This window comes from Onychostoma macrolepis, chromosome 12 (assembly GCF_012432095.1).
Source record: "Onychostoma macrolepis isolate SWU-2019 chromosome 12, ASM1243209v1, whole genome shotgun sequence".
NCBI lineage: Eukaryota > Metazoa > Chordata > Actinopteri > Cypriniformes > Cyprinidae > Onychostoma > Onychostoma macrolepis.
In genome coordinates, this window is record NC_081166.1 from 26,074,918 (window position 1) to 26,101,644 (window position 26,727).

At 35.5% G+C, this 26,727-nt stretch overlaps 3 protein-coding genes across 6 annotated transcripts; 1 reads left to right on the top strand and 2 right to left on the bottom strand.

Annotated features, from left to right (window-relative positions):
- Positions 1–1,552: 1,552 nt before the first annotated feature.
- Positions 1,553–5,427, bottom strand: ptges3l (prostaglandin E synthase 3 like). 4 transcript variants are annotated; one of them, XM_058793890.1, is made up of 9 exons: positions 5,337–5,427; positions 4,369–4,498; positions 4,149–4,210; positions 3,849–3,962; positions 3,702–3,768; positions 2,485–2,583; positions 2,233–2,322; positions 2,040–2,099; positions 1,553–1,940 (listed from the first exon to the last, which is right to left on the bottom strand). In XM_058793890.1, the coding sequence occupies exons 2-9, from the start codon at positions 4,390–4,392 to the stop codon at positions 1,932–1,934; spliced, it is 525 nt and encodes a 174-aa protein (XP_058649873.1). In that variant the 5' UTR covers positions 4,393–4,498; positions 5,337–5,427; the 3' UTR covers positions 1,553–1,931. The 4 variants fall into 4 exon arrangements, with proteins under 4 accessions (XP_058649873.1, XP_058649874.1, XP_058649872.1 ...); XM_058793891.1 differs by having other exon boundaries at positions 5,348–5,413; XM_058793889.1 differs by having other exon boundaries at positions 5,236–5,364.
- Positions 5,428–5,435: 8 nt separating this feature from the next.
- On the top strand, positions 5,436–21,482 carry kat7b (K(lysine) acetyltransferase 7b). The gene is made up of 14 exons (XM_058793887.1): positions 5,436–5,575; positions 5,993–6,140; positions 7,897–8,142; positions 8,332–8,414; positions 8,637–8,720; positions 9,023–9,121; positions 9,922–10,032; positions 12,043–12,234; positions 12,367–12,456; positions 12,628–12,768; positions 19,187–19,280; positions 19,942–20,088; positions 20,201–20,307; positions 20,855–21,482. Exons 1-14 carry the CDS (start codon positions 5,561–5,563, stop codon positions 20,954–20,956), a joined length of 1,659 nt encoding a protein of 552 aa, XP_058649870.1. The 5' UTR covers positions 5,436–5,560; the 3' UTR covers positions 20,957–21,482.
- On the bottom strand, positions 21,395–26,727 carry si:ch211-131k2.2 (uncharacterized). The gene is made up of 6 exons (XM_058793893.1): positions 26,685–26,727; positions 23,417–23,444; positions 23,171–23,267; positions 22,809–22,841; positions 22,122–22,172; positions 21,395–21,754 (listed from the first exon to the last, which is right to left on the bottom strand). Exons 3-6 carry the CDS (start codon positions 23,184–23,186, stop codon positions 21,501–21,503), a joined length of 354 nt encoding a protein of 117 aa, XP_058649876.1. The 5' UTR covers positions 23,187–23,267; positions 23,417–23,444; positions 26,685–26,727; the 3' UTR covers positions 21,395–21,500.

Sequence of the window (26,727 nt, forward strand, 5' to 3'; positions counted from 1 at the left end):
TTTCACCACACAGAGGTTTGTTGTAAGCTATCATATACTGTGCTTTGAATTAGAGACTGATGGTTCTTTCAGATGGTCAACTCAGCCTCATTTCCCCTGTTTCTGTCCGGTTTCATTCATCCAGTCCCACTTACCCTTCCCATGTACCATATGTGTGATTTGTGTGTGTGTGTATATATAATATATGTGTTTGTTTAGTCTAGTTAGGTGTTTGTGATTTAGTTAATAAAACTTTGTGCACAATACATATGAGTATTTGTTTCTGATTCCCTGCTTGCAACAAAGTCAATTTAACGATTTTGATCTTGTTACATGCTCTGAGTAGTACTGTACTTTAAAAAGGGTATTTCTCTTACCCTGGAAATTAAGATTTCTTTGAATTCATAAATAATCAATACTGAGTGTTCGCTAGACGACCTGGTCAATTGATTGTACTGTAAATTCTGCTTTATCAAGCTAATTCTATTAACTTATCCAAATATTATAATTAATTATAAAGAGTTATGATTAATTGTTAATATTCCCCCTTTGAGTTAATTTGCTACAAGGTTTTGAATGATGGGAAGATGAGTAAATGATGGCAGAATTTAAAAATGCTGCAAGAAATCACGATACACTCGCACTGTAATCATATGATATTTTGCTTCCACCTCAGCAATCATTCCCTCCTTATCGTTTTTTATCACTGTAGTACAGAGTCTTGAGTGGGTCTCTTCCTCTTTGTACACACTGATAAACAAGATTTAACCAATGGACTTCTGCATGTACAATGATACCAAGAGTCAGTTAAATAGAGGTAAGGTTAATGACTGCTTGACCTGTTTTCCGCTCCGTTGCATGAATGATCTATAATAAAATTGCAAAGGCTTTTACCCACACACACAGCCTTACAGGTCCACTTGGCCTAAGTCGAGTGGGTCACCTTTGCCAGCTGACGTAGTTGAAGGAAGATGGCACAATCCTGCTGCATAAAAAGAGTTGAGCAAGAGTTGTCCATGCATAACAGTGATGAACGCTTGTGCTCACAGACCTGCTGTGCTTGCAGAACCACAGGCTGTTCAATGGACAAAAGGTGAGCCTATGATGAATTCTGTCTTATGTTATTGCATTAAACAATGATGATTTAAAGCAATAAAGTGCATGTTTTGTGAGTGTATGATCATTTTTTAGTATAAGGGGTCCAAAGAATTGTATTTGGTCAATGGGGGTGTTTGGAGAAATGTAGCATTACATGACTTCCTCACCTATGAGTGCCGTCAGAACGAGAGCCTAAAAAAATCTCCCAAAATTTGTTCTAATACAAGAAACCAACTTTACGTCTTAGATAGCTTGAGGGTGAGCAATTTTCTCAAACAAAATTAAATTTGGGGTGAACTATTCCTTTTTACATATTTTACAAGATAATGAAAATAACTAATAATTTGATAAATATAACATTTTATAATTTAGTTTTTAAAACTATTTTTAAATGTGTCTTATGGGTCCAGTTACTGCTTTGGATAAGCATTGTATGAACCTTAAATAAACAAACAGAAAGAAAAATACCATTGAATCACAGATTTCAAACTCTTTAATGTAGAAAACACATACATATACAGCATATGAAAAACAAACAATTTCTTAGTTGCATTTTTAAAATCAAATAGAAAGTACACATCTAAGCAAGGATGATTTTTTTTTGCAAGGAAATAAATAAAATCAAAATAAAGAAAAAAAAAGATAAAAAAATAAAGAAAAAAGAAATAAAACCAAATAAAGAAAAACTAAAGGTTAAAAAAGACAGTTACATATTACATCCATGTCATACATATAAGTCTAGCTCACAATGTCAGTGGCGGTCTATTGCACATTTATCAGGGCAATGTGAATTGGCTTTTACTGCACAAATAACATTTTAGAAAACTGTAATCGCTCATCTTGGGTTTTGGCGCTCAGTCACTCTGTAAAGAAGAAAAGTTGTCATGTCATGACCTCAAAACTGAAATGAAATGAAATAACTAAAGACTGCATAACCATGTGATACTGTTTCAGGAACTTACAAGATCATCCAGGTCATCCATGGCAGGAGGCTCTCCTTTGTTCTTCATTTCATTAAGCATCTGCATTTCAAAAGAGTTATTACATTTTACAGAAAAATTATTTATGATCTCAACATGCCACAACACCCCGTGTTAATGCAGGAAATGATAACAGGTGTTGCATCACCCACTTCAAACAGATGAAGTGACTTACATCCACATACTGTTCATATTCTGTCATGCCCTCTTCCTCTTCATGTTCCCAGTCCCTCCAGTTATCAAAGTCTACTAACAGCCATGCGGGCTGAATGGAAAAGGAAAAAAATTACCAGAGCACAATAGACAGAACGATAGAATGATAGATCGATAGATAGAACGACAGATAGATAGATAGATAGATAGATAGATAGATAGATAGATAGATAGATAGATAGATAGATAGATAGATAGATAGATAGATAGATACCTTTGCAAGATCTTTCTGGAGTCGAGGCCATGCCACATTTTCCTTCACTTTCCTTATCAAGACATTAATTGTTCGGTCAAAGACTTTCTCCCTTGAATCCTAAAAGATCATTATTCACAAAGTTGTTTAAGACAGCCATGGAAAACTTTGTGGCATTAATGAAATGTCTAGACATTTAGCATAATTTACATATTTCATGAATCATGCTCAGTGTTGGGCAGTAACTAGTTACTAGTAATTTAGTTACTGTAATAACATTACTTTTTGTAGTAACTAGTAGTGTAACTAATTACTAATAAGATTTCAGTAATAATATTAGTTACTTTCCATAAAACAGCTTAGTTACTTTTGATGCCTCAACCCCGCTGATTTAAAATCTAACAATCAAATAATTCCTAGATTTATTTTAATAATTTTCATGACTCGCACATGCATGTGATGTCCCCGGTGCAGCAGGCAAGCTTGGAATATGGAAAAGCTTACATTCAGCAGATAGAAATATTGTATTATATTGATTTTGTCAGGAAAAAAGATCTGTTGTGCAAGTTGTGGCTTTACTTTACTCTGGCATTACATCCTTCTGATCAGCATGTGGTACATTATATTAATATAATTAAAAATATTTTTGGAAAATTAAACAGTTTCTTACAAACTCATGTGATTTGATAAAATACATAACGAAATTAAATCGCATATGGGTAACGGAAAAATTACTTCAAGCTACACATGACAATTAATGAGATGAATACAACACTTGAACGTCACTATCAATCACTATTGAGTGTTTGTAATAACTTCTGACTGAGATCCAATGTGGATTTTGGTCAAATGATGAGGCAGAAATATGTTGTTAGTAACATTCTAGAAGAATTTTATCTGGAAGATACACAGTTACAACTTCTGTGGGGCGTGAAGAAAAAGTAATGTAACTAGTAGTGTAACTAATTACTGTTGCCAGAAAGTAATAAGTAAAGTAACAATATTACTTTTGAAAGGAGTAACTAGTAATGAGTAATATATTACATTCTTTGAGTAAGTAGCCCAACAATGATCATGATATAATCACAACAAAATAAGACTTTAATATTTCTTCTGGTTACCTCCAATAAAACATAATAATAGGTTTAAAAGTGTATGTATGTGCCATCAAAATTACATATGCACACATACTACAAGCTTCAGGGTTCAAATCACAAACTGAACGGTAAAATACTTACAAATTTTAATACTCTGTCATAAAATTCAATCTCATTGTAGATATTGTTGTCATCTACGTCTTTACAGCTGAAAAATAGAGATTACAATAGGGATACAAAAAAATAATCAAATATATTTGTTATAATACATTTTTGAAATAATCTTACCTTAAAATAATTTTTGTGTCCTGAATATCTACTTGAACATCTTTTGGGTTTTGAACCACAAAGTTGATAGTCACATACTTTTTCCGGTCGTACCACAGTGTTCTGGCTGGTTGACTAAACAAATGAAAGAACCAGTTTAGACAAAATATGTCTCATTACATTACAAACTGTCTGCTCAAAAGTAAATAAAATAAATATTTAGTCTAAGTGTAGAGTTCATTGCAAAATTTTCATGTACCATTCAAAGACATCAGCATGCGGCTTCTACCATTTCAAACAAGCCCACATGTTCACACCTACCAGTTCTCTGGTCTCACAATCTTTGGCATTTTGACTTCCCGTAGAGTTGTTCTTGTAGTTCCCTGTGGAAATGTTTTAAATGGTTAATAGATTACGTGGTTTTCTTTACTTTTAAAGAAGACAGAACTGACTGGAGAGAGCTCAGTGTATTTCTGTGGCTATCTGAGTGGTTGGCTCTATTTTTAGAATGGATGGTATCAGCTGCTGGAAAGGAACATACCACTTCACCCCCCGCTCTTCCCATTTAAAGGCGGTGGTGGAACATTCAGGAAAATCACTGAAGTTTCTTCCCTCACCCGGACCATGATATTCCCTTTCACACCTCCTGCCTGAGGAGGAGGGGTGAGAATCTGCCAGAGAAACAGATGCAAACCTCAACAAAATGTTTACTTGAGCTTAAAATAAAAAGTCAAAACACATTTCAGTTTGATAAATTGTACACAGATTTGTCTTACAGATCCAATCTCGCAGATGAAGCTGAAAATCTGAATAAAGATACCATAAAGTCATTAATTTCTTTGCATATATATATAGGTTTATTCTTATCACAAACAAGTTTTTTTTTGTTTTTTTTTGAGGGCATGTAATCTTGAAGGATTCTGGTGTTTCCCATAAAGCTGATGTTGCTGAAACCAGCTTCATGCATGTCATTAATAATGGCCTCATTGCAAATATGTAATGTGTCTGCAGCGCCATCTGTAGAATTTGTGTACGTTATGTCAATATTTTGCAAAGTAGAACCAAATTCAAACGCACAAAGTTACGTCTTTGTTATAATCTTTAAACATTTAAATGAAGGACTTATTTCATGAGAACATAAAGGACATGGAAGTAAACATGAGAAATAATCTTTAAAAAAATACATTATTTGAAAACAAACAGCAGTCATTTTAATATCGAGCTAGTAGCTATAATAAATTAATCACATAAAACATTACGTTTGAAATGTTTAAAACACATTTTCGCATAACATCTATTCAAAAGGTTTTTGTACACACGACTTGGCAACAACAATATATCTTGTTCATCTGCATAAAACAAATAATTAAAAACAAGGATTCACTCCGAAATACTTAGATTTGTGTACATAAAATCCCAAAACAAGGATGTTATAAACCAGAAAGTCATCGTTTGTATTTGCATGAGTATTTCTCAGAACAAGTCCAAAATTATTTCTCAAACGACTACCCTCACGTTACCAGGCGCTTCAGCGCCGCCATGTTTTTCGTCCTCACGTCACTTCCGCTTTGGTTCGGTGTGGCGCGAGTCGCGAGAGAGTGAACAATCGGCGAGAACAGAAACACAGTAACTTATGAACACGCAGCTGCTGCATTATATCAGATAGCAGAAAACAAACATACCTGTTTGACAAATTTGCGAAAAGGACAGCGGTTGGATTCATCGAAGAGAAAATGCCGCGGAGAAAGGTAAGAGAAAATGCGAGAATTAGGTCAGTAGCCCAGTCGCCTCAGCGAGGGCTAACTGCTAGCTCAGTGTTTATGTACATGTTTGGACAAAAATAGTTTAGTTTCTTTGAAAATATTAAAATTATTTATCAGCAGTATTAGCAGCTAACATTTTATCACATGAGAATCGAAAACCACCGAACTGGCTCTGAAATGGCTTGTTTTAAGCTGATAAGCTAGTTAACTTAGCGGTTTGGCTTTAGGTGAGGATGTATACAAACACAATCCAGATTGTAAAATGTTAGTAAAATGTTTCTGCTTTTTACGCTAGATGTATGTTTTTGACCATATGTATGTTGTTGGCATCTTTAATTATTATATTTAGTCTGACTTGTTTAGACGTGCATAGTGATAGAATTGTTTACACCCGGTTTGCAGAGAACAGCAGGCAGTAGTTCAGACGGGACTGCTGATTCTGATGACTCTGGAGATCACGAGAAGACCGACAGCTCCCATAGCGAAGCCAATCAGCGCAATAACACCCGTATGACCCGAGCATCACTGCGCTTGAGCCAGAGCTCTCAAGGTAGAAACACACAGCTGATATATTGGCACCTCGTACAGTTGGTCAGTAGATATATTTTAGGCTTGATGATTTTCTTCAAAGTGCCAGTTGTCCAAAACACTTCAGAACTGTTCACTTTCATGCACTTTGGATAAACTTATGTTAAAGCACATTGTTTAATATATGACATTTATGCCTGCAAAATTTTACTAGTGTTACTGCAGCTTAACAATTATTTTTGATTCTTTAATAAGAAAATAAATTCTAATTTTATTCCTAACAATTCATTCAAAAAAAAAAAACTTGGAGGCTGAAATAATAAACATCAATGTATTCCATATATTTTGCAAAAAATTTAAAAATGGAGTCATCAAGAAAACTTCTGTAGTAGGGCTGGGTGATATGAGCAAAAATTCATATCTCGGTATTTTTTGGCTGATGTGCGGTATGTGGTATATATCTCGGTATTTTTTATTTGGATTAAACAAATAAAGTGAATGTAAGCATGAAGGCATATATTATGTGCAAAAAGGGTTAAAATCACATTACATTCTAACATTGTAACCTAAAAACAAAAATAATGCGTTTAAAGCAGAAGTTAAATTTACTAAACTAAAATTGAAAATAATAAAAAAAGCACAGACTAATTGAGTAAAAAGGCTATTTTGATTACCCCATTACACTTTACAGTTAGTGTTATCATACAAATACACTTACTTGTCAGTTTAAAATTCTACATATGTCACATTTATTTTCCAACTACAAATATTTCAGCAAAATGTACATTTTAGTCAGTTATTGCGCTCCTATTGCATTGCGCTTCGTCTGTTTGGCGCGCATGTGCGTGGCGGCGCTCGTTCTAAATGGTCTGTGAAGTTTAGCGGAGAATTGCAAAGCAAAAGCTCACGCACTTCTGACTGCAAAATGGAAATATTTCCATGGCTTTCTAACATTTACAGATGGAGAATATACCTGTAAAATGTAAGTTATGTGTTAAGGAAAACAGCACGTCTCTGTCAGCGGCACACGCAGCCTTTCTGTCAGAGCCGCTTTAAACTGAAACTATAGGCTACTATATCTTACGATTTTTTTAAAGCCCTTCATATAAAGCCTGATACATGTAAAACAAATTGTATTATGCATTTTCTCTGCAGCAGTTCAGTCTGTGTCCTCCCTAGATATTTTTTCAGATGCACTCGTATCAAACTACTTAAATCGATATTAACGGTATTGCTTCATACTGTATCGCCAGTAAAGAATATATCGACATATCGTACAAACTCGGTATACAGCCCAGCCCTATTCTGTAGTTAATCAGAAAATAAATCCTAATTTTATTTCCTGTAATTTATTCAAATAGGCTATAAAAATTAACATGAATATATCCTGTACATTTTGAAAACAAATTATATATAAAATAAAAACTTCACAATGTAAATTGCAGTAAGCTTATCAGTTTTCTTTTAGAACGTAAAACAAATCAGATGAACCTCTCAAAAAATGGACCATATTTTGAGAGCAGCAAGTAAACTGAAATCATTGAAGATGAAAATAAAGGAGGAAAAAAGCAGAAACTAAGTGTTAACTGGCTTGAGACTATATTCTTCAAGGTGACATATATTCTTTAACTTAACATATTACTGTTATGTATTTGTGCTCTGTTATTCATGAAAGTTACTGTTTGTATTAAAATCCCTACTGCCAGGCTTTTACGCTTTTCTGTTTGACACACACCTTTATGCGTGTTTATAAGGTGTTGTTTCTGTTCTTCACCTAGATGCTCCGCCGGATGTGAAACAAGCAGCTGAAAGAGACGAGTCTCCCCCCAGGACACCCACAGGAAACGCCCCCTCATCCGAATCTGACATCGACATATCCAGCCCCAATGCATCCCACGATGAGAGCGTGACTAAAGACCAGAAAGACTCTGGCAGCGATCCCTCTCATCGTCCAAAACGCCGCCGCTTTCACGAGAGCTACAACTTCAATATGAAGTGCCCCACACCTGGGTGCAATTCTCTAGGTAATTGCTCTTCAAATTAATTTCCTTTTGCATCTGCTTAATAATAACATTCAGTGCTAATGGTTTACGAGGGCTTAATTGGAAAAAACAATGTTCACAGTTTTATAAAACGTTTCAAATTTGAATGGATCATTTATAGTCAGGTTTAAAGATAAAATCTGTATACTTTTCTGTATTTCTTTTGTACAGGACATTTAACAGGGAAACACGAGCGACATTTCTCCATATCAGGATGCCCTCTCTACCATAATCTTTCAGCAGATGAGTGCAAGGTGCTTTAAGCCCAAAGTATATTTTGCTTGTCTGCTTTATTTTCTATTTGTTGTTGTTTTGAATGTTTTTTGCATGGTATGAGCTTTGACAGTTAAAAACATCATTTTGGTCAGCCACTAAATTGCAATTATTAATTAGCATGGCATGTGTGGTTTGTCCTTTTCTGTACTGTTTAGCACTATTTCTGTTGTTAATCTTTGTGTGCTTGTCATCCCTATTAGGTGAAAGCCATCGAGCGTGAGAAACAAGAGGAAGAGCGCAGTCAGGGGCAGAACGAGGAGAACAGACACGCTACTCGACATCAGGTGCTCGCCAAACAGATGTTCGCTCAACACTAAACAAACATTACACAAGTGTGTTAATGCCTCTTAAGTGCATGCATGCTATTGTCCCGAAAAGACACACTTATTTGAAGGCCTAACGTCAGCAGCGTGGTGCCTTCTATTTTTAAAATGAGTTGTGATTGTTTGTAAGCCATAAATTCTGTGGTAACCACAGTGAGGTTATGACTCATGAGCCTTTCCATGAAGAGATTTATCTGGAAGAAACACAATGTAGCTTTTAGTAAAAGTGGGGTGTAATATTAATTTGCATTGCTCTTTCACAGGCACCAACTCAAAGACAAGTTCGATATAAAGAGAAGGTCATGGAGATGAGGAAGAGGAGGGATTCTGGCCTGACAAAAGACCAAAAAGAAAAGTACATGGTAATAGTGTTCTCTCGGTGATATATTAAAATATCTTATCTATATTTTAATGAAAATATATGAAATATCACTGAAATATCACATGGTCCTAAGTATTCAGACCCTTTGCTCAGTATTTAGTCAAAGTCTGTTTTATTTACCATGTACCGTACATACATACAGAGAACTGAAATTTCGTTACTCTCTTACTCCCTGGTGCATACAGATAACACTAAGTACTAACTGTAGAACGCATAAATACGGGTAAGTACAAATCAAATATATATATATACACATATACACATACACAAACACAAAATGCAATTATTACAAATAAGGACATGTAGAATAAAAATGAAAATAAAATAATTAAAATGGATAAAGTGGCATAAGGCACATTGTAAATAGAGTGCAAACCAGTGAGATAGACAAACAAACAAACAGTGCAGACTATAAATGGTATAGTGCAAAGAGCTTATTGAGACTATTTTTTAAAGTGACGAAGGATCTCAAGGATGATCAGAAGAAATGGACAGCACCTGAGTTAAATATATGAGTGTCACAGCAAAGGGTCTGAATACTTAGGACCATGTGATTATTTCAGTTTTTCTTTTTTAATAAATCTGCAAAAATGTCAACAATTCTGTGTTTTTCTGTCAATATGGGGTGCTGTGTGTACATTGAGGAAAAAAAATGAACTTAAATTATTTTAGCAAATGGCTGCAATATAACAAAGAGTGAAAAATTTAAGGGGGTCTGAATACTTTCTGTACCCACTGTATATGTGATCCATCTACATCTGTTCTTTTTTGATGTGTCAGGAGCACAGACAGACACATGGAACCACTCGTGAACCACTGCTGGAGAACATCACCAGTGATTATGATCTAGAGCTCTTCAGGAAAGCTCAGGCCCGTGCAGCAGAGGATCTGGTATGAACAGACATGCCTCACTTCTGATACAGCAGAGCATCACTGCAACTCGACTAAAACCTCACCCTTTAGCTTTATCCCATCAAATTGTAAATAAAGGCAATAGTCAATTGGGATATCATAACTTAAGTATTTAATTTACAGACATTATAGTGTAGTTATGTAAATTACAGACATTATAGTGTGTGTTTTTTTTTTTTTATTTAGTAAAAATAACCATATGATAGGGCTGGACGATTAATTGAAAAGAAAACGAAACCGAAATTCAGAACCTCTAAACGACGTAATTTTCCCATGTCGGTTATTTCGGTTTTTTAATCCTATTTCCCCTTAAAAACATACTACTGCGTCAGCACTATACGGACGTGTATGACCGTTGCGCTCGCATGTTTTGCGGTGTCTCGCACGTGAGTGGCGCGTTAAAAGATTTTAAACTTTTACACGCAGCGCCGCTCTTCAATGTCAGTTCCAAAACAGTGGACCAATCAGAAGACCCCGGAGGTGGGGTAAGTGTTGCGAGCTTTTGTTTAAAGTAGCAGGTTGACATGACATACAACGGAGTAGGCATTCTGTGTTGCGCTTTTTTTTTTTTTTTTAAACCATTCCTGAGCGCTGCGGTTTTAGACACAAATATGCGTTCTGTGTGAATAGCCAGTAAGAATCTAGAGTAAATACACATATAGAGTGACAGGACAACGTCAATGGTGCCATGCTCTTTCTCTTAATCAGCAGTATTCTATTTGCATACATTCATTATTTAAAACATTTGTTTACAGGAGATGCAAGTTATTATTTTCTACTTTTCACATGACAATATTTTTTTTTTTTTTCAAAATATATTTATTGGCATTTGTTTTAACAACAAAACAATCTTAAAAAGAGAGAGGAAAAAAAATCACAGCGATATTACAAAACATTGAGACCACATGACAATATTTAAAATGTATTTTGTTTGCAAGAGATGCTGGTTATATTCTACTTTTGACATGGCAATATTCGTTTATTTTGTTTGCAAAAAATGAAAGTTAGTTTTTTTTGGAAACGTGCTTTTTACAATAAAACTGAAATGTGATTTTTTTTTTTCATAAGATGTCTTCATTTCAAGCAAGCTTTGATTTCAGTTGTTCGAAATATTCAACAAACAACCATAAATAGTTTGCTTCCTTCGATTATTTTAAAATCACAAAGATGAGATGCACTCTTTCATTAGAAAAAAAAAATGCCACATTCAATATTGGAGTATTTTTACACTAGCCTGACTATGTCGGACTTCGTACTTCCGCTCAATTTCAGTTCGCTTCTGTACTCAGTCTGATATAGCAAACCAGCTCCTAGATTAGCTCTGGCTCCGCACCAGCCGTCCAACCAACGAACAGAGGGTGGGCTGAGAGCCGTGACGTAGACGCTAAGAGTCGAATTTAAGATTGTAGTTTAGGTTAGGAAAATCTATAACAACAGCGGACATGGAGACACGGGATGCTATTTGCTCTGGTGTGGAGAATATTCACTCCGGTATTTCGCTCGATGGTTTTGTTTTCGCAGCTTACCTGTGTTTACAGCGGAAGTTCGAGGCGGCTGAGCCAGCGCATAACATGCATCATAACCAAACGTTATGTGATTGGCTTATGGGTACACCAATGATTTTAAACTTCAGACAAGCGACGCTTGTAAGTAAAAAAAGGAAACGCTTGTCAATTATGCCCTTCCAGACTCTATCTACGAAGCAAAGTGAAGTAGCAGAGTTTGGTATTACCAGGCTATTTTTACACTACAACCCTTTAATGAATTATGAGGACCAAAACAATTAAATGTTAAAAATAAAATAAAAAATAATCGTAATCGAGGTAAAGTGTTCAATTAACCGAGGTTTTGATTTTAGGTCAAATTGCCCAGCCCTACCATATGATGGTATACTGTTACTGTGATGAAATTAATTGAATTAACTGAGATTTTGGTTTTACTGCTCAATCCTATGTAGAAATTTGATGTCTAAGGTTTCGTTGTTTGCAGGAGAAACTGCGTCTGCAGGGTCAGATCACAGAGGGCAGTAACATGATCAAGACCATTCTGTTTGGCCGTTATGAGCTCGACACTTGGTACCATTCTCCCTACCCTGAGGAATACGCCCGTCTGGGGCGTCTGTACATCTGTGAGTTCTGCCTCAAGTATATGAAGAGTCAGACCATCCTGCGCAGACACATGGTATGAAATCAAACTTCCCTTAATAATCTCTGTTATGATTGCATATCCAAACATTTAGTCAAATGTTAGTACTGGCCAAGTCTATATGGAATGTTAAATGTTAAATGTGACATGTTGTCATGATCTATGCAGGCTAAATGTGTGTGGAAACACCCTCCTGGTGATGAAGTCTACAGAAAAGGTGCCATCTCTGTATTTGAGGTTGATGGGAAAAAGAACAAGGTAAGCTTTGGTTGTTAATGTACTCATTTTTTGTGGCTGTATGAATACAAAGAGTTTTGAATGTGTGGGTTGCTTTGTGGCATGGACTGTTTTCCTTCTTATATCCAATTCTAAGCGGTTGATGAGTTTGTTTGATAAACATATGAAATGTATTCATCCCCGCCCCAACAGATCTATTGCCAGAACCTCTGTTTGCTGGCCAAACTGTTTCTGGACCATAAAACACTGTACTATGATGTGGAGCCTTTCCTGTTTTATGTCATGACTGAAGCTGATAACACAGGCTGTCACCTCGTGGGATATTTCTCAAAGGTAATTAGGTCCTTGAGGCTACATGTTGTGAATTACATGATCACAAAAACATAAGCACTAAACTGTCAACTAGAGATGTCAAAGATTAATTGGCGATCGATTAATTGTCAATAAGAGATGCAATCGATTAAAGTTATCGATGGTCGATTAGGCAATTTAATTTTGGGCTGCGTGCAGCTCATGTGCAAAACACGTGCAATAGGGTTGGGCGATATATCGAACGTCTTATTCATGCACATCTAGTCAGTAAAGCCGGTTCCGTGATTAGCGGTAAATCTCCATCACCTGTTTTCAAATAGAGCGCCATTTAATACGTAGTTCACTGACAAGCTATGCAATATCACGTTTGGTCCTGGATTTCATTTTTGAAAATGAATTCCCCTCTTAGGTAACTCTTGCGAGAGAGGATTTTTTAATTTGAGGGGTGAAGGAGGGCATTTTTTTTTTGACATTTTTCAAAAATATATATTTATCTCACCTAAACATTTGATCATGCACTGCATTTTTGTTTTGACAATCGTGCAATTGTTGCACAATAACTTACACATAGCACAAGCCTGATTTCATGAGCTGTATGTGAGATGGGCCTTTTACACCTGCACTGTAAAAAAAAAAAAAAAAAATTGAGGCAACCAGCTTCAGCAGATTTTTGGGGGAGATTCTCAAATTTTTGTTGTATAAACTTAAAACGACAAGTTGAGAACTCAAAAATCTGCTGAAGCTGGTTGCCTTAATTTTAAGTTGGCTCAACATTTTTTTTTTTAACAGTGTGGTTCACACGTAAGCGGTGCAGAAGCACTGACTGCACTGTAAAAAATCCAACTTTCGAAAAGTTCTACTAACCAATGTAACAAAAAAAAAAAAGTAGCCTGAACAAAGATTTTTTAAGAAGTCAGTTTAATTTGAATGGTTGAAACACTGGCAAGAATTAAAAAGAAATGCAATTTATAAACTTTAGTGACGATGCGACACTGCCTCGATTGTGCAAGTCACAATACGTTGTTTGCACATGATGTCATTGCTGTGGCGCGAAATGCAGCTGGAGGGCAGGAAGTGTTTTTTCTCCATAGAAATCAGTAGCAGAAACTCAAGATGCCAGTGTTTTGCTTTGTTTATGATTGCTCAAATCGAGAAAACACAAGTAGCTTTTATAAGGGAGGAAAAGTCAAGAAATTGACTGAAAAACGCAGGAAAAGTGGCTTGTAAACCTGCGTCTGCGGTCGGGAGGAGCGAGTCGGATGTGTGCTAATGGTTAATATAAGATATAATGCATTAAGATATTAATACAGATATAAATAGATAATCCAGGGCTGCCAACTCTCTAGCATTCAGCGTGAGACAGTCAGAATTCACTCAGTGCTAAACGCCACACATAGACACGATGTAAATAAGATATTATTTGCAGTTTAGAGAGCTTCACTGATTGAAACGGAACATTGTGAGATTGCAATAAATTGAAGTGAGTGACAGCTTTTTAGTGAATATACAGAAGCGCTATTTACTCGCTTTCTAGGCTGAATAAAAGTTTTGCTTTACATGCTGCTAACAGGACCAACATGCACAAACCCTGTATGCAGCAAAGTTTCAGGAGTGACTGAAAAAGAGAACGGATGAGATGGAGGAAAGTCCTTACGGTACTGGTGCTATAACAAGAGAAAGGTATAAACAGAAAAACACAACATATGTTACGTGATTCTTATGTTATAAAGAGGAGAGATTTTTTTTTTTTTAAACTAAATTGAAATACTTCCATGCCATTGAGGCGGCGAATATAGGCTAAGCAACTTACCTTGATTGCAAACAGGCTATTTCAAAAGTGAATCCCGTATTTATATGAGGGATGTGGGATATACAGTGCACAGCATAAATGAGTACCGTATTGACCCGAATATAAGACGATGTTTTTTCCTTGGAAATGCATCTGAAAAAACGCGTTCGTCTTATATTCAGGGTCTAGACTTTGACATGTCAATAATACACCTACAACAATAGGTGGCGCCAAAAATGCATAAAACGAGTGTGCCATGAAATATGTAATGTAATGTGTGTTGTAAAGATCGCGAATGAAAACAAATGAAAAAGAAAAGCTTACAGCAGCATGGTCGTGACTGTCATGTTAGCCTGATGGGACCAAACTTCCTCTGTAAGTGATTTTAAAACATAAGACAGTACCCAGATTTGAAGACTACAATAAGATTTCACGTCTACTGATAATAACATTTTGGTAGGCTACTATGAGTTGGATAGCCTAATTGTTATATAATTTAGATGGGCTACCTGTTATTTCAATGGTATATCAAAATTTTCCAATGTCATTGTTGGTACATTTTACCAGTATTTACCATACTTTCAAAACAAAAATTAGAATTGGAAAAATATGCAATATGAAAATAATTTAAGAATAAATGTGTTTTACAGAGAGAGAAAAAAAACAAAACAAAACAAGATTTGGTTTTCAAAAAGCCTTTTTCCAACAGGTACATCTGGAAAAAGGGGGGTCGTCTTATAATCAGGGTCGTCTTATATTCGGGACAATACGGTATTACTCTTTATTTAGATGACATGTTAGGTTTCTTTGGAGATATAATGTTCCAACAAGCCTGCTTGATCAATTACCAAAGAAGAATGTCAAAATTATTCAGCAAAATAAGATTTTCTTATCAAAGTGATAAAATGTTGTGTTGCAAAAATGAGTACACCCTCCTGAAAATTACTAAATACAAAAATGTGTGTAGATTAAGGCTATTTTTGATCAATAGGTAAGTATATTGAACCAAAACTCTTAAAGACAAGTAATTTCCTGACAAATAAAAGTGTTATAGCCCACTGAATCATACTCCGACTTAATGCTGGCAGCAGTGGAACCACTTGGGAGAGAACTGCCAGGTGACTTATTTCTAAGCATAAAAGAGGTCAGTGGTACAAGAAGAATACCAAATTATTGTTTTAAGTGTGAAAATATAGCAGAAGTAGCACCGACATTCAAAAACAATGGACTGGTGACAAGGCTCTTGAAATAATCAGGTCTTCACTTTAAGTTTTCATTTAGTGATGAGTGAATTTTTGGAGAAATAACATGCAAGTGTCTCAGAGCCGGCAAAAGCTATGAAAAAAGTGACACTTTCTCTCACAGAGTATGACGCAGCCTGCAGAAGTGACATGCATGGTTGTTGTTACTACTAGAATTACCTACTGTAGCCAAAGCAAAATAAACTAATTTAACCTCTTCCAAGGCCCATATTTACAAAACAGAGACTTCTGGGAATCCATACTCTGGTCTCAAGAGACCAAGTCAATAATTTCAGATCCAAAAACATCCAAAATGTTCTGGTGTTGCAAGAGGAAGAGTACAGCTAGAAGTGCTTGGTTCCCACAGTGACATTCAGTGGTAGTAAAGCTTTTATATAGGGATGAATGAGTGCTGAAGATGTGAGGGAGTTGTGCTTTATCAAAGCTGTTATGAATTCACACACTACTGTGAGGTAATACAAAAACTTGAAAAAGAAGATGCTACCCTCCCCTCATTCCCTGCATTATTGGGCATTTTTCAGCATGACAATGAAGATATTCATTCTCCTAAGGTGAAAATTTTTCAGTGGACATGTATTTCAGTCAATCTTAGCACTCTTGAGCAGTTGTGGGGAATTCTGTAGAGACGAGCTGAGCAAAACTCCCCATTAAAAACCAGAGCATTCAAGGAGGTCGTCCTCCAGGAGTTAAACAGGACATATGTGAAAATTTGTCATGAACTTGTACACTCAGCGCTAAGAAGGGTCAGAGCAGTATACTTAAAGTTCTGTAGGACATACTAAGTACTAGAATATTATACATTTGCTGAATTAAATCTAGGGTGTACTCATTTCTGCAATCCTTCATTTAAACAAAATTGGCTAATTTACTTATCTTACAGAAATATTGGCATATATTTTGTTGTTTTTATTAAGTATATGTTTAATACATTTCAATTTTACCATCTTTTCATGAATAATATTAGTGATCATTAAGAAAATACATCTTTTATATTTATTCAGAGGGAGTGTACTCATTTATGCTGTGCAATGTATGTCACTGCTGAAATTTTGCTTATAGCCAAGAAAGCGAGTAAATAGCGCTTCCATGTAATCACTAAAAAGCTGTCACTCACTTCAATTTATCGCAATCTCACGGTTCCTTTATAATCAGTGAAGCTCTCTGAATTGCAAATAATATCTTATTTACATTGTGTCTACGTGTGGCGTTTAGCATTGAGTGAATTCTGGCTGTGTCACCTTGTATTTATTTATATGTCTTTATTAATACCTTAATATATTATCTTATATTAACCATTTGCACATACGAGCATTATCCGACTCGCTCCTCCCGACTTGCAGAAGCAGGTTTACAAGCCAGTTTTTCCTGCGTTTTTCAATTTCTTGACCCCCCCCCCCCCATATGAACAACATATTTTCGTTCACGATAAAAGCTCCTTTTGTTTTCTCCATTTGACCGATTTGAGCATCCATAAACAACGTAAAACACAGGCATTTTGAGTTTCTGCTACTGATTCCTATGGAGAAAAATCGCTTCCTGCCCTCCAGCTGCATTTCGCGCTCCATCAAAATCACGTGATTGCAAACAATCTATTCCTGTGTCAAGAATCTCAGCAGCTCGCTTATAGTGCAGATGTGATTTGAAGCCATATGCGCATTTTGAGAGGGAGCGTGCGCTGATTCTCTTCACGCTGTTTGTGAAATTATGTCTCACAGAAACTTTTCAAATTACTATGTTATTTAATGAAGAAATATGAATTGTACAGCATTATAATTATTTCACCCGTGCCGGACAGAGACTGAGACGGTGCCACTGCATGTCTTGTCAATCCTCTCACGGCAGGCGCGGCATCAGCTTGAGATCGGCCTTTTTAGAGACTGCCGATCAAACATCCCAACGCGATTATCAGCCAATAGTGATCGGTAGCCGATCAATCGGAGCACCCCTAGTATTTACCCTCGGCCCGTGTTCGTTTTGTCACAGGGGAGCCACTGCTAGTGCTAGATTAAGGATATCAGCCGTCTGAGAAGAAGTTTTGGCAGTTAAATCTTTATGCAAATCTACACTGTGTGCATGAAACTGTTGTTCTTCTGTTGTCTATGACACTTTTAAGGTGCGTTATCGGCAGCGCCACCCTTTGGTTACATGAACGCATCACCACCACATCAGCACCGAAAACATGGAGAATTATTATCCAAAAAATCGCACTGGCTATTTGATATTCTATTATTAAATCAACTAATCGAATATTAATTTTTTTTGACCCATCCCTAATATACACGATGCAACATTTGCCTGCTAACCTATTATTTCTCATATAATCAAAGTTTTGTGCATCACTTGTGTGCACAATACTCACATTAAAATGATACTCACATTAAAATGTTTCATGTGAGCAACCATGTGTTTTGCCTCAGCACTGCCGGTGGAAGCGGTTCTCTGACCACACGGCACAGCCACAGTTATGTTTGGGATCATTTTATTTTAAAAGCCAATAATGTCAATTGCGATTTGTGTTTTAAAATACAACAAGCACCATGAAACCATTTAAAGAGGCACATTCAGCAGTCTCCGTGATGGGATATGAAACAGCCAACAAAGTAAAATGATCCCAAACGTAACTGCAGCTTGCTCTCTTCATTTTATCAAATGATCATAATCATATCTATTCATTTTATAATCCTGCTACTAGCATTTTTTTAGACTAAAACCCCATTTAATTTGGGTGAGGAAGCTGGTGTTTTGAGTGGCATATGCACCTCCTGTCATGCCGGTGAATATGCCACTGCAATAGACGCATTTTGCAGTATTAAGGTAACAATTAATCGATCGTTCATTTAAACGACAATTGATAATGGAAGTGACCGAAAATTGACATCCCTACTGTCAACATATTTGCATTTAATGCCAGTGTCCCACAAACCAATTTTTTTGACTAATTTTTGAAAGCTTATTTTATGTAGTTATTGGAGAATCAGAGGGTGTGTGCAAAAACTGTTCTTAGCTGTAACAGCTTTGAGTTTAGTTTAGCTTCAGTAGGATGCCTCTTTAAGCTAGGGAAGTAGAGACTGATTGAATTTAAGACAGCTGTTTTGTTCTTTGCTGTTTTCTGTTGGCTTGCATGGAGTGTCTTTCTAAGGGTCTAATTATGTGAATTAAAAAAAAATCTGAACCAGGCTTAAGTGTTTTGTGGGGCTACTAACCAAGTCTGAAGAGCACTTCACCCTTTCGAGTACTGAAAACCTCATGACCTGGCAAAACATGCAAATATAATGAAACTTTTATGAACAATATTGAGAAATGTTAGTCTATAGTGTCTTTCGAGTCGAGACAGAGGAGTTGTCACGTCATATGCACACTGGCTAAATTGCTTCTTCATTTTGTGCAGGAGAAGAACTCGTTCCTGAATTACAATGTGTCCTGTATCCTGACTATGCCACAGTACATGAGGCAGGGCTACGGCAAGATGCTGATTGATTTCAGTGAGTGCCTGTGTTATGTCTATGCGAGTTTGCAGACTAGTAATATGAAGATCTAGATGGTAATCTGCAAGCATGTTTAATCAAAATCATTAAACTGATGCAAACTAATTTTTAGGGCCCCCTTTTTTTTTTTTGTCCCCGAATTTTATTTTGTTTACTAATTTAATGTTTCTGAATTCCGCTTTATTGGTTTAATTATATTTTAATAACCAAAAAGCATGTGTAATCAGTCAAAATAATAAAACTTTAACAATTTAATAATTTATTTATTGTATTATAAAATTGTTACAATCATAGCGTCCATTTTAAAATGTAATCAAATAAAAATGTAACAATTTTGTTTTGGCAAACTAAGTGCCACCCAAGTGGGTTTACTATTAAAATGTAAAATTCTGCGATATTCTACGTTATATTGTAAGTTCCATTTTTTTATAACTGCATTCTGCAATACCACCTGTGTTTTCAAGAACACAGAAATCATAGACCTTTATGCTGTATATGGCATCAGTACTTTGACATCATAACCATTTACATGTTAAAACTGTAACCGTTCCCATTGATATTGGAGTTATTTCAGAACAGTTGTAGTTGTAATGTCATTATCTCTGATGCTGTTATTCTTCAACACGTGCATCACTGTCTTTGTTTGGCATGGTTCTAGGTTACCTCCTGTCAAAGGTTGAGGAGAAGGTAGGTTCTCCAGAGCGCCCTCTCTCAGATTTGGGCCTCATCAGTTATCGCAGCTACTGGAAGGAAGTGCTGCTGCGGTACATGTACAACTTCAAGGGCAAAGAGATCTCCATCAAGGGTAAGATTAGTTGCCCCTGCCATGCAAGGGAGCGTTTGTAGGCACGTTCACGGTGACATCCCTGTGAAATCACTGTGGGTTTAGCCTTGTTTTTTTGTTTTGTCCTGTTCAGAGATCAGTCAAGAGACGGCAGTGAATCCTGTGGATATTGTCAGTACTCTGCAGTCACTTCAGATGCTCAAGTACTGGAAAGGGAAGCATCTGGTCTTGAAGCGACAGGTATCAGAAAATACTTTTTTTTTTTTTTTTTTTTTAACAGCACAAATGTCTGTGGCCTTTGTTTGTTTTTTGTTCTAATATTTTATTATTGCGCTGCTATTTCCATGGACTGAACTATGCTGATGATAATTCATTAATCTTTTAGTTATTCCTCTACAATATTACTTATTGTAAAAAAAAAATGCTAATTTAGTAGTAATTGCATTGTTGTTCTTGCAAAAATATTATTGCATTAAAATAGATTTAAATAGACATTTAAGTAGACTTTTTTTGGTCTAACCAATAATTTTTCAAAAGGAATATTTAGACTGTTGTTTGCATGTATGTGCCTGCTCTATGGAATAATAATGGAAATTCAATGGCATTTCCCTAGCTTTTAAGTATTCAGATTTTTTGGAAAACGTGCATGATTTTGAAAGGATAATATTACATGAAAATGTAACTTGCGTGCTGGAGGAAAACGCCTCTCTTTTTGTTTTTTTGTTTCTTTAAATTAATTGTTTTTTTTCCCTCTCTCTGGTTCTCTTTTTTTTCCTGAATGGCACAGGACCTGATTGACGAGTGGAAGGCCAAAGAGACCAAAAGAGGCAACAACAACAAGACCATAGACCCCAGCTCTCTGAAATGGACCCCTCCCAAAGGAACCTAATGGACTTACACGTTACATTTTGTACTGCTGTTATATCTTTTTTTTTTTTTTTTTTTAATGACTCTGTCAACAGTGTCTTTTGCAATGGCTTCAGCTGTTAGTGTCATTTTTGTCTCTTTTTATGTGCCCTTTGTATCTCTGGAATCTCTCACTTTTGTTTATACAGTGCTATTTATTTTTTGAAATCGTGTTTCATTCATATTTTTCTCTGGCCAAAGTATTGTCTATGCCCCAGCAAATATTTTTAAAGTTATTTTTAAAGTTTTTTTTTTAAAGCAAAAAATTGTTTCTCATCAGTAGAATATTGTGAAAAATGAGGCCTTACAAAAAAAATTTTTAGATTTACATTTGGATTTACACACGTGTGTTCCCTGATTTCTTAGTGTTGAAAGATTTGTGAAAATGTTTTCATTTAAATCAGAACTGGGTAAAAAAAACTCATGTTTGATACATACTTTTATTACATCACATTTGATACCTGAAGCAAGACATTTACTTGCTTAATGCTCCCAAATGATGGTCTCATGAATTATGTTGGTGCCAGCTAAGAGTGGAGAATATTTGTGTATTGATTCACGGAGCACTGGATAATGTCATCAGTAGTACTGCAGTCTGTCCCATTCCTCTTGCAAATCTGCTGTGTGAACAACAACATGATTTCACATTCATAAACTGCTGGTTTTTCATCATTTTTGCATAAATACAGTTCTACTTTCAGTGTTGTACCTGCTTGTTTGTTCAGATCTCCAGATTTGTCCATCGCTGTGCTGGTCTCTGGGATTGTTTTTCTGAAATCACCTGCAGGTTAATATGAAAATCAGTTTTTCACCTTGTTTAAACTGTTGCAGTATAGCCTAGCAGTTTTTATTTTACATTTACATTTAGTCATTTAGTAGATGCTTTTATCTGCTTCGAAATAAGGACAATAGAAGCAATCAAAACCAACAAAAGAGCAATAATATCCAAGTACTATGACAAGTCTCGGTTAGCTTAACAGTACTATTTTTAATCTATATAATAAAAAACGTAGATAGAATAGTGAACACTAGTTTTGGAGGGTCTTTTTTTTAACTAATAAATAAAAAGAAGAGAGAAAGCTAGTGACCTTTAATTACCAACACAAAACATGAACTGCTGGTGTAAGTAGAGCAGTGTAAAGACATACCTCCTGAAGATCTCTTGCCCATTAGTCCCACAAACATGTCTCCCTTATGCCCTTTGAGGAAACAGAGCTATAGTCTTTAATGCGTGTTTTTAAAACCAAGACATTTAGACAGTGGCAAAAAAATCAATCTGTTGGGATACAGGGTTTCTTAATTCGCCCTTCCACAACTGCAAGCTTTAGAAAGCTTTTAAATAGGAGCAGAAAGTCTTTAATTCATAGTCATGGCATTAAATGTTGAATACATTGCAAACTTTAATAACTTCCTCTATAATATATGTTTGTCTTGTGTCTAACACAAGAAATTGCACAAGAAGTTTATGTTTAAAAAAATTAACAAATATTTGTTGTATAATTTTGTATGAATATTGATGTAAGGATCTTTAGACATTAGTGCTGGAAAACAAGACAAAATTGTCGTGGAAAACAATGTAAGTTATATTTTCCAACAAAGTGTTGCTAATAAAACCCAAAGTGTGCTCCCTAGATGTTTACATTTGGAGAACATGCTGATATATTTTGTTCCCTTGAATTTATTGTTTAAAAAGCACTTAAGTCCAACATTTCCCTTTATAAAACCTGCTGAAACACTGGATGTAGATTTGCATGTTATAAACATTATTCTATATAAAAATATATACATTTATCTAAGGAATTATTTCATTTAGATACTTAAGTGAATTTACTCACTTCTTCGTTCCATTTTCACAGGCTGGATGAATTCTAGAACAAGTAAGGGAAATAACATCATGAATATACAGTGATTTTTTTATTTATTGTTAATGTCATTAACCATCTTTGCTAATATAATTTGATTAAAGACTGAATTATGCAAGAACAACTGAAATAGTGCACTAGAATTGTAAAGATGTTGTCCATGTTTCTGCTTAATTGTAAAATCTTAAACTTTTTTAGGTTTAATTTTATGTCAATTAGAATCCACTGTATTTTGTGGTAATAATCAAGTATTAATAACTGTAATACAACAAGGTAAACAGAACATAATTATTGTAGGTGTTTTGTATCCTGGAGTCAGCAAAAGCAAATCTTACCAGAGCGTTTTCCCATTAGTCCATAGAACTGATGAGATTTCGATCTCTTTAGTAGACTGGCCACTTGGCTGGCTAGTGTCTCCTCCACTGGTTCAGCCTGACCAAACAACCAAAGCATTTTGATGAATGCACAGCATCGCATGTTTTGGTTTTATGATGGAAAGACATTTGTAATGGATAAAAACATATAAACTGGTTACTTGCGCGCACACACACACACACACACACAAACAAAACATTTCTCACCTCCCAGTTATCTGAAATCCAGGGGTCTCTGTTTAGAGTAAAAGACAATCCTTGAACACTACAAGCAAAAGCAAGTATGGTGAGCATTAACACTGAGAGTTTCCAAATCTCCATAAGGAACCAAAATGTGCAAATAAAACTTTTATATTAAGTAAAAAGAAAAAATATATATACTGATAATGAGCTTAAAATACAAAGGCAAAATCTTTCTCAGCTAAGAGATTTTCTCCGTCAGTACAGTCTGTCCAGCCAGCAGGAGGGTCTTTTCTGTTCTTCACATAGTGGCGGCTGCATTTATAGCCATACGGCTGCCAACCCCCTCCCAGCTCTCAGATTCCAAAACCACCCTCGTCGCACCATCTCTCTGCCATAATCAATTCATATAATGCATTTATTGCAAAATGACGTCCACTTGACTTGAGTGATCAATGACTCCATTTCCATTCCCAGGTTTTGATTAATCGACCCATCACACAACAATGAAGATGCAAAATAATTCATGAAACAATGTTTTATTTTATTATTATTATTTATTTAATCCATTATTAGGCCCTTTTATGGAAGATTGGTAGATTAGAATCATGGATATAATTTAAAAATTATACTTATGACAAAAGCAGTACATCAAACTTACATTACAGCCTTATGTTTGAAATGACGTTAGCAAATATTTATGTTCGTAAAAGATATATATCTGGTATAGAGGATTTTACCCATTTCAAATTCAATTTCTGACATTTCAATCTTTGTTTTCAGAGCCAAACAGATTGACTAAAGTGTCTTATAATTTCACAGGGCTTGGCAAACAATCCCTTCTGTTGCGCAAGTAGTGACTAACTCACTAAGTACTTAATTGTTCAGTAAATTCTATTCATATACTAAATTACAGTTGTCTCCCTGTAAGCAAAAACCTATTGCTTTCAAATAAGCCTGGATTTACAAAATCAGTAAACTCTAATTGCTCAAGTCATATTTTTGCCATTGAAGTATTGCTGCTCACTGTAACTTGTGTTATTATACCACTCTGTGATCTGTTGAAAATAGGTTTAAATTATATATTTTGCCTAAAAGTGATTTAGATGGCTCTTTTTTTTTTTCTTTTCTTCTGGAACTGATTGTTCATAGTCCTTGTTTATCTGAATTTAAGCACTTCAGCTTTTAAGTGAACATTGGTAAAATTATCCATAAACAAGGTGTATTTTATTTTTTATTTTTTTTCACTCAAAAACTGGTGCACAAGCTCAGATCAATGAGGGCTACAGTCAATTGGTTCCCAAAACAAGTTGCTGGAAAGATGTCATCCAAGATTTGGTAATAATATAGCATAATGAGAGATGTACAAGCAATTTTCATTTTTGACCATGGATCACCAAACTAGGTACATGATTTTCAAAATATAATAGATCTTCTAAACGTTTATGATGAAACTTGCTTTTTGATAGCTTGCAAGACCCTTTTGGATGATAGATTTGTGCTGAGGGTTGAAATGTGAGGGTTTCTTCTCGAGAAGAAGGTTTAGAAAGGCTTTTAACATCCCTGGTGTGACCTGATGATAGAGGCACAAGATCGTTTTGTTCTTCTTTTAAAAAATATAAGAGAACTGACTAAAAAAAGAACTGTACTAATAAATAGAAATGACTGTGGCATTATGAAATGGTTGGCGTCATTGGCCCATTGGTTCCTTTGAGATTTCCCTATTTTATGATTTACTGTTTTTTCCTTCCCAAAATACGAGTAAACCAATGTTTGTGGTAAATACAAATTGAGATACTTTTTGCTCTACAACATGAATTACGCCCAGCACCTTACAGCATCTTATGTAGTTTTGTGTATTTAAGCTACTCTGGAGTCCTCTATAGTTAAGTGAGTGGAATTTGCTGTCGTAAACAAACCACTGTCATAATTGCAGTGGATAGCTCTATACCTGCATTTATTGCTGCTGTAAAGCAATCAGCCATTTTCGCGCAATTTCGTACCCGCTCACCAGATAGACGTTTGGAAAGAAACGGAAGCCGTTCTACGTAGCTATTAGAAGTAAGTGAACCATCAGGATGATTTTTAAAATGACATTCCAAGGTTAAAAAACAACGACAAAAAAAAAAAAAAAAACAGTACAGGTACAGTTTTGTACCTTTGTTTCTGAGAGTGCAAGAGTATAAACTTGTATTACAATTAAAAATGAGTGTTTGATTACGTCAACGTCTGAGAATCCTTCGGGAAAGCATTAATTGTGCTTCTTTGAAGCAATTAAAATTCACTTATTCAGAAGTACTTCAAAAGCTCAATGCATTGTTTACGTTCGTCCGACAATTAAATTTGAAAGTTTTTTTTTTTTTTTAATTCCAAATGACTAAGCTATCAAGCTTCACACAAACACCTCTCATTGAAACCTAGATGACACACAGGATTTGTGCTCTTTGATCTCACCACAGGTGCTTAACAAAGCAAGAAACCAATTTTCGATAATTTCACCTGAACGCCACTCATGCGCTTCCAAGCCCACAGAGGTCTAATGTTGAGTGCTGAATCAAAAAGATCCAGAGGCTCTTCATTTGCATATGAAAACTGCTTCATTCAATGGGGTCTGACAATGCTGACACCATATTACCATGTTATACTCAACTGTTTGCCCATATTAGGCATAGATTTATGATGGAATATACCATTGATATTAGTTGATCAGCATTATGAGAAAAATGTTGGCCTGGATTTAAGATTGTGTGTATCTGATGTATTTGAATTGCATATAAAATTTCCAACAAAAAACAAACTAATAAACGTAAAGCATACATGAAACAGGTAAGGATTTACATTGTTTACATCATATATGTGACCCTGGACCACAAAACCAGTCACAAGTGTCAATTTTTCGAAATTGAGATTTATGCATCATCTGAAAGCGGAATAAATGAGCTTTCTGTTGATGTATGGTTTGTTAGGATCAGACAATATTTGGCCAAGATACAACTATTTGAAAATCTGGAATCTGAGGGTGCAAAAAAAATCAAAATACTGAGAAAATCACTTTTAAACAGAGGTGGACAGTAACGAAGTAAATTTACTTGAGTGTTGTACTTAAGTACACTTTTTGAGTATCTGTACTTTACTTGAGTATTATTTTTTCTGGAAACTTGCGACTTTAACTTCACTACATTTGAAAAACAAATATCGTACTTTTTACTCAACTACATTTATAGCAAGGTCCCCAAGTAGAAAGTCGTTATATGTAGCAGTTTTTAAAGTGTGTGCATTTTCAGATTCACTGAACCCCTTTTTTTCTGCGAAAATCCGGCCTGCGATCTGCCAGGACC